Source organism: Engraulis encrasicolus, chromosome 15 (assembly GCF_034702125.1).
Source record: "Engraulis encrasicolus isolate BLACKSEA-1 chromosome 15, IST_EnEncr_1.0, whole genome shotgun sequence".
Classification (NCBI taxonomy): Eukaryota; Metazoa; Chordata; class Actinopteri; order Clupeiformes; family Engraulidae; genus Engraulis; species Engraulis encrasicolus.
This window is the reverse complement of record NC_085871.1, coordinates 6,830,929-6,843,428: the sequence shown is the minus strand read 5'-3', so window position 1 is coordinate 6,843,428 and position 12,500 is coordinate 6,830,929. Positions and strand designations below refer to the sequence as shown.

General features: G+C 42.6%; 1 protein-coding gene across 2 annotated transcripts in view; it reads left to right on the top strand.

The window, feature by feature from the left end:
* Positions 1–12,500, top strand: part of tafa5a (TAFA chemokine like family member 5a) — a 90,516-nt gene that overhangs the window by 51,375 nt on the left and 26,641 nt on the right. For both annotated transcript variants that reach the window (XM_063217864.1, XM_063217865.1), the window contains exon 2: positions 8,159–8,305. In XM_063217864.1, the coding sequence (XP_063073934.1) occupies positions 8,159–8,305 (147 nt within the window). The remainder of the gene's footprint in view (positions 1–8,158; positions 8,306–12,500) is intronic.

Genomic DNA, 12,500 nt, shown 5'->3' with positions numbered 1-12,500 from the left:
TGTTTACATGAAAAATCTTCTTAACATAGGCCTACTCCAAATATTATATTGTTATAGTTGTCTGCTGATGTTGCATAACATTTTGAATGTTATTGGGAGTAAATCAAGATGTTTTTTTCTTAAATGTAAAAACAATCTGGCCCCATTAGAATAGCTGAAATCTTGGAAAGGGCTGAGCAGAAAAATGCAGCATCACTGGGTACTGACAAGTCAAGGGTAGCGTGACCAATACAGCAGCATATTGAAATTGGCAGAAATTCTCCTTTAAAATTTCCAATGTCATTGAAGCAAAGCGAATATCTTTCCATGCACCACACAAGAGATACAATACGAGGAACACATGTACACAACACATAACATCATCAAGGTAGAATAGTATAGCTTGAGGGCAGATGGAGATCCATGGTGATTCATGGCCGTAGCTGTAGCCAGGTAAAGAGGTGCTTCTCTTACCTCTTCTTTCAACAATTGACCTGTGCATTGATGCAGTGCTGTATGGTGAGGGTAGGGGGTATTGAGGGTCAGGGAGGATAGAGCAAAATCCAATATTTGTCTCTTTGCCTTTGTCAAGTGCTGTCAAAACAGTTTGAAACTTGCCAGTGCACACACATAAGAAAGACTGTGAGGTCAGTTGGAGGAATGGTTTGAGATGTGTGAGTAGATATACACCTGAAAACACTCAAATCAAGTTTAAGTTGATGTTTCTTTATTTCAATCTCAGACAACATGCATTATAACATTTAAAATGCAATATATATAATTATAATATATAATATAATTGTAGCCATACACAGTATAAAGCGTTCCACCTTCAGTCTCTTGATAGTTTGATGGGCCAAGACTCAAGGTCAACAGACCAACGCTGTGTGACCACTGCTTTACGCCCAACATAGAAAGACAAAAGTCAACAACAAATACATAAACACACTGATGAACACAAGTAAACAACATACACAGCAGCAAATGCATCATTTAACACAGCAAAAAAAAACCCCATCAAATAGTGAAAATTGACAAAAGGTTTTGGACAGATTTGAAAAAAAAAACAGGGACCACAGTAGAGACAATACAAAGATGCTGTGAGTGTGACTAAGATGTGATGGCTGTTTTGGTTTTCTCATCTGCATTTTTTTTTATAGCTTCCTGCAAGGCAGAAGGAGTCAGGCCTTGACAGATTTTCTAAAGTGTGAAATTGAGTCTCTGTTGAAGTTTGAAATGATTGGAATTGATTATACACAACGGCTATTGGTGGGTGCTATATGCACTATGAAGTCCATTCATATGTAAGGTGTCATTACTCACCCCCCTGCCTCGTCTACTGCATGGCTAAGTGGTAACCAATGAAGTCAAGAAGGAGAATTGTCCAAATACCCAGTTAAAGGATGTATCCGGAGTTGGGACAAGTTTGCCTCATTTTTGCATGTTTGGGATGAAATACAGTCACTCTAAAGCAAAATCAAGGCAAAAGGATGCGTTTTGAGAAAGTTTGATAATATCACGTTAGCCTCGTTAGCCACATCAGCTATGCAATATGATAGATTGCGGGCATCGTTACTCGGCGGTTACACACATTTCAAAAACACCACATTTTAAAGTCTTGCACAGCTCAAAACAACGTCACACGTACCTCGTAATATGTTGAGGGTATCCACACATAAACCGAACCGAACTGTCCAAAGCCCTTCATGTATTCTTGAAAGGTCTGCAGAATGTGTTTTGTGAAGCTACTACCTTGAGAATATCTACAATTACGGTCAATCCAACTATTTGACACTAAAGTCCCACAAGTAGATTGCAGAGTGCGTCGCGTCATCAGCTATGATTATTTCCATAGCGAGTAACCACAGCTGATGGTGCGACGCACTCGGCAATCTACTTTTGCCTTGATTTTGCTCTAGAGTGACTGTATTTCATCCCAAACATGTAAAAATGAGGCAAACTTGTTCCAACTCCGGATAAATCCTTTAAGGTGCAGGACAAAGGCTGATTCAACTTTTAGATCGTTTTCACACTTGAAATCCTTTTTGGTGTGTTTTAGTGTATGGCGGAATTACCATTAGCAGGGAATCTGAAGAAGACCCCACTGGTTGAAACGTAGTCCTGCCATGGAATAAAGCACACAGAAAAGGATTTCAAGTGTGCGGACTCCTTAGTCGAAAAACGATAACCTACATGTATGACGCCGCTCCAAAGAACATCAGACCCAAATGTATGGTGTTGTTTAGATGATATTGAGTGGAAGCTTACGAATGACCAAGGCCAGACTTGTATTACATAACCTATACATGATGTCAATCCATCCTTTGCTTCGTGTTCAATGAATATATAGGTAATGTAGACATGTGCCCGAGGTGTTCCGTTGTACAATGGCAGTTAAATGCTAACCTTGTGTTGGAAGTTCTTTCAGAAATGTTGCCCTGACTTAAGTGAAAGTGAAAGCCCATTGGGAAACTCCAACTCCCATTGTCATTGTGACACAGCACTCTACAGCACACAAGTGAACACTGCACACAATGAAATTGCATTTATCTCTCACCCGTGCAAGGGGGCAGCCCTCAATGGCGCCCCTGGGGAGCAGTGCGGTGGGACGGTACCATGCTCAGGCTACCTCAGTCATGGAGGAGGATGAGGGAGAGCACTGGTTGATTACTCCCCCCGCGACCTGGCGGGTTGGGAGTTGAACCTGCAACTTTTGGGCTACAAGTCTAACGCCCTAACCGCTTACCCATGACTGCCATGACTTGATGGCGTTGACGCCATTCCTGAAAACAACTTCACAGCAGACCATTTCCAAAAGACAACAGAATATATTCATAAGAAGAGCGCTATAGTACCGTATGTGGAAAAAAATAAATAGAAACCAACTTCAGTTTGGGTTTATCTGCTTTTTGCTCACATTGTTATTTCGTAGCTGTCGGCTCTGAACACTAGAATAGATTGTTTAAGGACAGGAACGTTTCTCTGAACTAGACTCTTTCTTCTTCCCACATACACTACTCACTAGGCCTAATGACGTCTTTGAGAAAAACAGAATGTGTCCTTCCACAAGTCAAATCACTCAAACAGCACATTTATTTTATACCCCCATTTACATTTTGTATCTGAGGGGCAATCTGCTGTCTTTTTCTGAAAGGTCAAAGTAATTACAGAGACTCTCTGCTCCATAAGTGACTGGCTTCCTGCTGATCTGTTTTTCAAAACTGTCTGCAAAAATGGCACACAGTAAATTGCAATATACAAAGCATGAATAGTAAGGCTCAACAAGTGTGTGTGTGTGTGTGTGTGTGTGTGTGTGTGTGTGTGTGTGTGTGTGTGTGTGTGTGTGTGTGTGTGTGTGTGTGTGTGTGTGTGTGTGTGTGTGTGTGTGTGTGTGTGTGTGTGTGTGTGCCTATTCATGACAGTACGTGCGTGGGTATGTGTGTGTGTGTGTCTGTGTATGTGTTCTGATTCATACCTCCGAAAGGTTAATCGGGTTGCATTACTGTATGGCCCATATTGCAGTGTATTTGCATTATGAAGAACAATGTCAACATCTGCAAGTAGCATTGTTTCTTTGTCTTTATACTTTACCATTGGTTTAGTGTAAGGTGTGCACAATAAGAGTAGGATTAGGTTAGGTTATAAGTATTTAAAATTACTCTATGCAGATACGCTGCAACATGGGACAATAAATCACATTTGGTTTTGTAGTGTGCTGAAACGAGTCGTATTGGTTGAACATTTGTCAAATTACTGTAATGGAAGAAAAAGTCAATGCGACGTGTCTGAAAATATTACAGAATATGTGTGAATGCGTGTGTTTACATCCCCTGGGGAGCATGGGGTGATTTCTGTGTGCGTAATGATATTGACTGCAATATATTAGTTTGACAACTGTCCTTGGCAGAGGCAAAGCGTAATGGAACATAATGGGTTTGTTGATTTAAAAGGAATCAATAAAAGGATATCATCAAACATCTCAGTGACACAGTGTGGCAGTGGCAGCTTAACCTATAGGGCTTTGCACCTATAGAGTGCAGACCTGGAGTCAAGTTGTCGAAATAACTAAAATGCATGTATGGGGTTGCTTTTTTGTTAATGACAAGGAAATCCTGTTTTAAAAGTTATAAGTATATAATCGATATGTAAAGTTCCATATGTTAAGAAACCATGCGAAATTGAAATTCGAATTGTTTATTAGAATATTGCGCTGGCATAGAATGTTGCTGTTTTGGAGTGGAAGTGGAGCAGTTGTTTGAGTTGAATTGATGTTCCAATTCTGCCCCAAATCTATGCATAGCACCTCTAAAGAAAGCCCCAAAAAACCTGTCCATATATTTCACTACATTCAGAGCTCAGAGCACAACCGAGGAACTCGTCTCACAGAGTGAGATGCAGAGATGATGTGTGTTGTGTGTGGTTTATATATAGACATACATACGTGTAGAGACAGCACAGCAGCCCTCGCTTTGCTAGTTAATAAATTGTCTGGATCCATCACCAGTGAAAAGGGAAGATGACAGCAGAGGAGATTGCAGCTAATAACAGCAGGACGCCTTCAGACGATACCCCATTGCTCTGCGCATATTACCCAGGCACAACTTAACATACACACACACACACACACACACACACACACACACACACACACACACACACACACACACACACACACACACACACACACACACACACACACACACACACACACACACACACACACACACACACACACACACACACACACACACACACACACACACACACACACACACACACACACACACACACACACACACACACACACACACACACACACACACACACACAGAGAAGGAAAAAAAGATTATGTAAGAAAGAAGAAGTGTGAAAATATTTTCAGTGACAACACAGGAAATGTATTCAAAGAGGCTCCTAACACAGAGAACTCCAAGATTGTATTCTCTGACTCCAGAGGGGTGTTGAAGATGCTGAAGATGAGATGGAAAGAAAAAAAAAACACAACTCTCTCCCCCTTGATGCAGTGCACACATGACAAGCCATTATGAAGCAACAGAGGAAAAAAACAGGGAGGAGGAAAAAAGGACAAAATTAAATAAGAACAGGAAGGAGAGAGAGAGAGAGAGAGAGAGAGAGAGAGAGACAGAGCCAGAGAGAGAGAAATAAAGAGAAAGAGAGAGAGTGAGCGAGAGAGAAATAAAGAGGAAGAGAAAGAGAGAGAGAGAGAGAGAAATAAAGAGAGAGAAATAAAGTGAGAGAAATAAAGAGAGAGAGAGAGAGAGAGAGAGAGAGAGAGAGAGAGAGAGAGAGAGAGAGAAATATGGAGAGAGAGAGAAGGGTGAGGAAAAGAAAGGTGTGTTGTAGCTCTGCAACGTTTGAGTGGGGTGGTGGTGGTGGTGTTGGGGGTAGGCCTGCTGGGAGTGACACACGGGATTAAAAGCCCTTCATCATCCATAGCAAAGGCAGCCAACTTCACAACAACACATCACTCCATCGCCATACATTTGCATCCATTTAAAAATCTGCTCCTCCGTAATGATAAGGCAAGCATAAGTGCTGTGCTCTGGAAAGCCGGAAGCAGAGAGAAAGGGGTCGGGGGGAGATGGGGAGGGGTGTTGGATTTTGATAAATAAGGGGTACAGGTATATAGGTGGTATAGTACACTGTATACTATACAGTGTATCGTACACACATATAGTATATATTTGGTTGTGTAGAGGTTGTGTGTCTTGTGCAGGCAGCAGCACTGCATGTTTACTTACAGTAACAGCGTTCTATCGTCCTCTTCTCGCCTCATGTTACTTCAGCACCACGGACAGCGACACAACCGTACAGTACTGTGTGTGTGTGTGTGTTTGTGTGTGTGTGTGTGTGTGTGTGTGTGTGTGTGTGTGTGTGTGAGAGAGAGAGAGAGAGAGAGAGAGAGAGAGAGAGAGAGAGAGAGAGAGAGAGAGAGAGAGAGAGCAAGAGAGCAAGAGACAAGAGGCAAGAGGCAAGAGACAAGAGGCAAGGGAGAGAGGGGGGATGCAGAGGGAAAGAGAGGGGGGATGCAGAGGGAGAGAGAGGGGGGATGCAGAGGGAAAGAGGGAGAACAGAGAGGGTCTATGTTTATCCAGAAGATGACTCTGTTCATCATTGCTCACGGAGCCATGCTGAAATTGATTGGATATTTTACAGTGCGAAATGAACAAACATCACACTTCCCCTCCCTTTACGACATGGTTTCCGGCCACAATTTGAACATGACAATGACTTTTCTCCATGCTCATGGAAAAATCACTGTGTCTCAGACTTGATGTTCAATAAGCATTCAGCTAGAGAAGGGTCCAGCGGTGCAAAAGGTCTCTCATTTGAGAAGCAACAGCACAGCCTCTATTGGCAGCGTTACGCAACTTGTTTGTCATCCCCTTTCCCCAAGCTTGTCTTCTATTAACGTTTGTTTTTATGGCACTGTTGCGTTTTCACTGTTTTCTGGAGAACAGCGAGGAAAAATTTACTTCTGTTTACCATTTAGATGAATATATGTCAGAGTGTGTGGACACACAAACACACACACACGCGCGTACACACACCCACACACACACACACACACACATACACACATGTGCGCGCGCACACACATACCAACAACATACACATGCACACACACACGCATGCACGCACACACACCCACACACACACACACACACACACAATATTGGCAAATACAACAGAATAGCAAGCAACACATGCCGTTTCAAGATGAATGGGATGAAGTCTAACATATTGTCTTGTGACTACACATCAATATAAGGGCCAAGCACTATGTGTTTACAGCATCTGCATCACAGAATAGCTGGGAAAAAACATCTGACTTCTTGTTGTGGGGAAAAATGCTTGTCTTTCCAATAACCAAGCCTTATACATTACAGTATGTCACCTTTAATATGATGGATTCCCATTACCCCACGGGTGACCTGAGACTTGAGTTAATTAAGTTTTAAGAACCTCTTACCTTGTGACTGTAGGCCAGATTAAATCAACATGTTGACCTGGCTGCCAATCAAACCTGAACCTGTACTGTACTGTACTGTACGGGCACCAATAGCAAGCTCCCTCCCGACGGATGTGACCCCCGAGGTCTGCCCAGACGGTCACAGGTTAATTTGCAAGCAGTGTGAGAGGTCAAGGGTCAAATGTGCTTTAATTGAATTCCCAGGATGCCGCGTTGATTGCGCCCATTCAGTTTTCATTAACGTTGCTTCGCTAATGGCCCAAAAGCAAGTGGGAAATTGCGAAATCCGTTTCAGGGAGATAAGGCCCTGTGCATGGCGTTGGTCCAAAATGTGGTCCCTTTCAGGCAAGTAGCATTTCACTGCAGCTACAGTAGCTAGTGCTAAGCCCTTTCGAAATAGGTCAATTTTTTTGCATTTCACCTCCAAGGCGTTGTTGACTTCTTGAAATGAACCACTCTTGGGTTCAAGCCATCCTCACAAGATTCCCACGCAAAAATGCTTTTGGGGGAAAAAATCCAGATTACCATCACAAGACCTTTTAAAATTCATGATTATACAGTAGGTGGGGGGGCATGTACTACACAGGTTCCATGGAGGGGATCTGGGGATGTTATGAAAAGAGTTCATGGACGGAATGGAGATGCACTGACACAATTCACTTTTTAGATATTAACCTCGCTAAAGGCCATGGTTTCGTGTTTATTTTTGTGTACAGTGTTCTGTACTGTGTGTGTCCTATATTCACTGATTTTTACAGTTCATGTGTAGCATCAATTGCTTCCAGTAAAACCACTGTTTCATCTTTCTATATCCCATTGATTCACATGGATTGGATTCCCATACAGTATATGGCTTGAAGCTTGACTGGCTTTGTACTGCAAAAATGTGTACAAATGTGTGATTGTTTGCCTGATGTGTGGTTGTGTCTGTGCATGTGAGTCCTGTATAATTACAGTATATTCACAGATGCTTATTTTTTTGTCTGAAGCATCAATTGTTGCAATAAAACACTGTTTCGTATTTCTGCACTATATGCCATATAGTATGTGGCTGAACAATAGATGTGAGAAGTGGATTTGTCTCGCACTGCCAAAAATAAGTGCAAATGTGTTATTTGCTGTAGGCGTACAGTTATGAGCTTGTTTTCCTGACGTGTTTGTGTCTGCTGCCTGTGTTGCTTGCAGCTCAGTTGGCGGCTGGCACCTGTGAGATCGTCACCTTTGACAAAGACAGTCTGCCGCGGAGGACCATCGCCAGGCAGACGGCGAGGTGTGCCTGCAAGAAGGGACAGATCGCCGGGACCACAAGAGCCAGGCCGGCATGTGTGGACGGTAAGACTGCTGGCTTTTTCTTTCTTTTTTTTGCTGTCTTTGTTTTCGCTGTTTCCAGTCTCCACCTCTCTCTCTCTCTCTCTCTCTCTCTCTCTCTCTCTCTGTCTCTCTCTCTGGCTCTCTCCCTTCGTTCCCTCTCTCTATATTGCTCTCATCTCTCTCTCTCTCTCTCTCTCTCTCTCTCTCTCTCTCTCTCTCTCTCTCTCTCTCTCTCTCTCCCTCCCTCTCCCTCTCCCTCTCTCTTTGGCCAGGCCGGCATTTGTGGATGGTAAGGCCTTTCTCTCTCTCTCTCTCGCTCCTTTCCTTTCCTTTCCTTCTCTTCCTCTCCTTGTCTTCTTGTGCCAGGTCACGTGGGTGTTTTTCTCCTCTCGCATGGCTGACTCCATGTAAATCCGGCTGCACCCAGGCTGCTTACCTACTGTAGCAGCATGATGCTGAAGCCAGAAGCTTATGATGATGTGACATCATCTACAACCACAAAAGACAGGCCATGTCTGAGGCCCTGGAAGGAAACTAGAATACATCAATATGGCAAAAGATTTTCTTTCGGGGTTTATTTATTTATTTGTTTATATATTTGACATACTAGTTGAACTGTGATCCTGGAAGCCATAGGATCCAATCTTGTGGCTGGCAAATGTCTTCTATGTCTACACATTTTTTATAGAAAGGAGCTGGTAGACACCATCTGCATGGATTCACGTCACGTCTTGTTTTGGTAAACTTTTTTGTGTGAGAACACTTGTCGTTCCTGGTGCACAGGCCTGGTGGGAGCACACGCGCGAGAGAAAGACCTGTCACTGCGCTGAGGCAACTGTTGTTTTTTTTTTCAGTCGGCTGCTACTCCACCTGCCCTCAGCGTGAGCGCGATGTGTCGCCCCCTCGGTTTTGATATTTGTGTCATACATTCCTCCGAGCTCCCCCCACTGCTCCGCTTCCCTCTCAGGCTCACGCCAGCCACGACTATTTGTTCCAGAAATAAACGCACAGAAGCGGGACACAGTCCACTGGAGGGGAATGAGGAATGGAGTGAGATAGAGATAAAGGCAAAAGGAGAGAGAAAGAGAGAGAAGAAGTGAATGAGAGAGAGGGAGAGACAGAGGGAGAGAGAGGGGAAAAAAATGAGATTTCAATCATTATAATCTTCGCAAGTTCTCAAGGTCTTGGAACTGTTGTAATATCCCCACGCCCCAGCTGATAGAGTCGTCTGTGTCCTTCATTCTTCAGTGGAAACTCCACTAGGTCAGTGCCTAAGCAGGATAATCCATAGTCGATTCCAAACAACCTCTCTGCAAGAATATTTATCACATACATTGTGTGCTGTGGCAGTGTGTGTATTTTTTTTAACTTTCAGAATATCTACAAGTAGCAAAAGTTGGCATGTTTAAAAGTTATGAATTTTGGACAGGCAACTGCTATGCCTACTAATGTCCTGTGTATGGGGTCCACTGTAGCATCCATTAATTTCAGGCATATTGCCTACTACACACCTTCCAAACCTCATTTTACTAAAAAAACCTATCAATGAATAATTCAAAAATTTCCTGTATCCCGAAAGAAAGAGAGAGCGAGAGAGAGAGAGACACATGTAGTGTAGGCATTGTTGTGCCCCTAACCACATAAACGCAGTCTCACTTTATCAGTAATTTCATGGTCTTTGGGCCTTGCTTCAGCCAGAACAATGTGTCAGCCCGCTGATATTGATTTCTATTAAGAGTCGACAGAAAAGAGAGAGGAGGGTGGAGAGCTTTTGTCAGGTAATCTTAAGCGGGCGAAAGCACTTGACTGATTAGGGAGTGCTCATGGAAGTAAAGTGCGGGGATGAAATGATATCTCTTCAGGAGGGCTCGCATTCACACAGACACACAGAGGTGAAGTAGTAGTGTAGTGTACGTGTGTTTGTTTGCCTCCCCGGTGCCGGCGTCTTTTTCCACAGCCGCTGATTAAAAGCCGAGTAATGGCTGACGCTAGCCTTTGGCAGTGACTAACGGCACAAGGGCCGTGAGATTAGATCTCTGCATGGCATCTGCTCCTTGATGGGTCACCGTAGAGTGCGTTAGACCCAAAAAATTAAACAACAGATAGTCCATTTTTTTGTACAGTGGTTGTCTTTTTGCGTGCCTTTGGTAAGAGTAAAGCTTTGGAAGCAGGGAACCATTTTTTTGCAATGGAAGAACTCATCTTTTAAAAAAAAATCCTGTCCCTTACACTCTATGTCATCATACGCATACATAAAGATGAGTGAAAAGGTGTGGTCTAGTAGCCAGGGGCAGGAGAGATGGTATTGCTTATGAAGTGAAAAGGGCACCCTGGCAGCGGCTTGGTAGTCTTGAAGGTCAATTTAACCCCAGCCTAGGGTTCTTTTGTGTGAGATGAATTAGAGTGAGGCCTTCTTGGATGAAGTAAAAAAAAGAAAGAAAAAAAAGGCCTGCCATTTTATATTCCTGTCACATCACAACAGTGGTCTTACATTTGCTGAAACTGCTTCGATTCAGTCGCAGGCTTCATGGCCAGATCATCTCCTACGTATAAAAGAGAATCTACTCTGGCATGAAAATAGCAGAATAATACAAAAATAAATAAACAGTTTAACTGCTGGTCAAAGAGGTCAAAGTACTTCAAAGTTACCTTTTCAAATGAAAGTTTTTTTGCCCAATGCTGTGCTTTGTGTTTCCCTCCTAAGCTCTGTTCAAGGCAAGACTTGGATGCTTTACAAAGCCTTACAAAAGACCTCCTTTAGCAGAGGCTGGAGAGCACTTTACGCCGTGCATGTTCTATGCCGACATTCCATCTGCAATGTTTTTCCTCTCCTAGGAACAATGTGCTAGAAAATACTGGAGAAATGTCGAGCTATCACATCCGACTTTCAGTCGAGTTGAAGCCTCAGCTGAGCAACCGGCAGCAACATCGGAGGCGAATGCGTTTCTGAACTTAATGCAATGCTATTCCTATAGGGAGTTCTTATCAAAGTAGTTTTTTGGTTGCGTTATAGAAATTGTGTTGTGTTTTTTTTTCTTTCTTTCTTTCTTCCGTCTTCTTCTGCGTGACAGGCAGAAATGATTTGAAAAGGAGTCCACACTCCCTGCAGGGGTGCGTTTTGACATGTGACATGGGAATTAGCATAGAAATAAAGCGTACAGCACTCCAGCTTCCTCTTAAGACAGACGCTTGCCATCTATTAACATTTGTTTTATTGCATTGTTGCAGTTTCCAACCATTCACCTTCTTCTTATTTATTTGTTTTTTTCTGGAGTAGAAAGAGAGAGAGAGAGAGAGAGAGAGAGAGAGAGAGAGAGAGAGAGAGAGAGAGAAAGGCCTGTGCCGTTTTCATACACTGGAATTATTTTGATTTGTATAAATCAGTGCATCAAACATGCACTCACTGACACATATAAAAGTATACTGTATACACACACTCAGACACACATGCCTGTTTCAGACTTGCTGAATGCATCATTTAAGCTGCTAAAATGAACTATAAACTGTTTCACTTACAACATTCAAGGGAATCATTAGTAATTATTAGTGTAAGTGGCATCCACCTTGAATTTTTTTTAGTCATCTTTGTTTTTTTATGTGGCTTCTGTCCTTATTGTCCTTATCGTGAAAGAACTGGCGCGATTAACATTTGTGCTAAATTTCATGCTTGCATGATTAAATGAACTGTTTTGCATTCATCTACTGCACTATTCTAGTACAAAAGAAGTTCAAGCTTCATGCCACGGAGAACTAGAAGACAAAAGACCGAAAAAGCAAACCTACCAAACTGTGTTTTGTTTAGCAGCTAATAAATGGAATTAAAGGTTGCAGATGGTGTTTTCCACCTCCACGGTTTGGTTTTGTCATTAATCTGTAAATAATATGATGAAGTACGTGCAGGTGCTTGTTTGGTTCTCATCTGTTGATTATATCAATGATTATTGATGCCCTATTAGTCTAATCCTCAGTCTGTTTTCCTGGTAATTAATCAATAACGAGGGCTGTTTTAGGAGCTTCCAAAGAGTGAGAGAAAGAACTTGCCGTGGCTGCTACTTTTTCCACACAACCGTTCCAATAAACGTGTCCAATTTGAATTGACTATTTTTCATTAATTGATTTAACCTGTGTCTGACCTCGTATGTCAGTCGAGTCAATAAAGCCATTGATTCGGCTGGCAATTGTGAGTTGAAGCAGCAAAGTTGTTGTGGAAATAGCA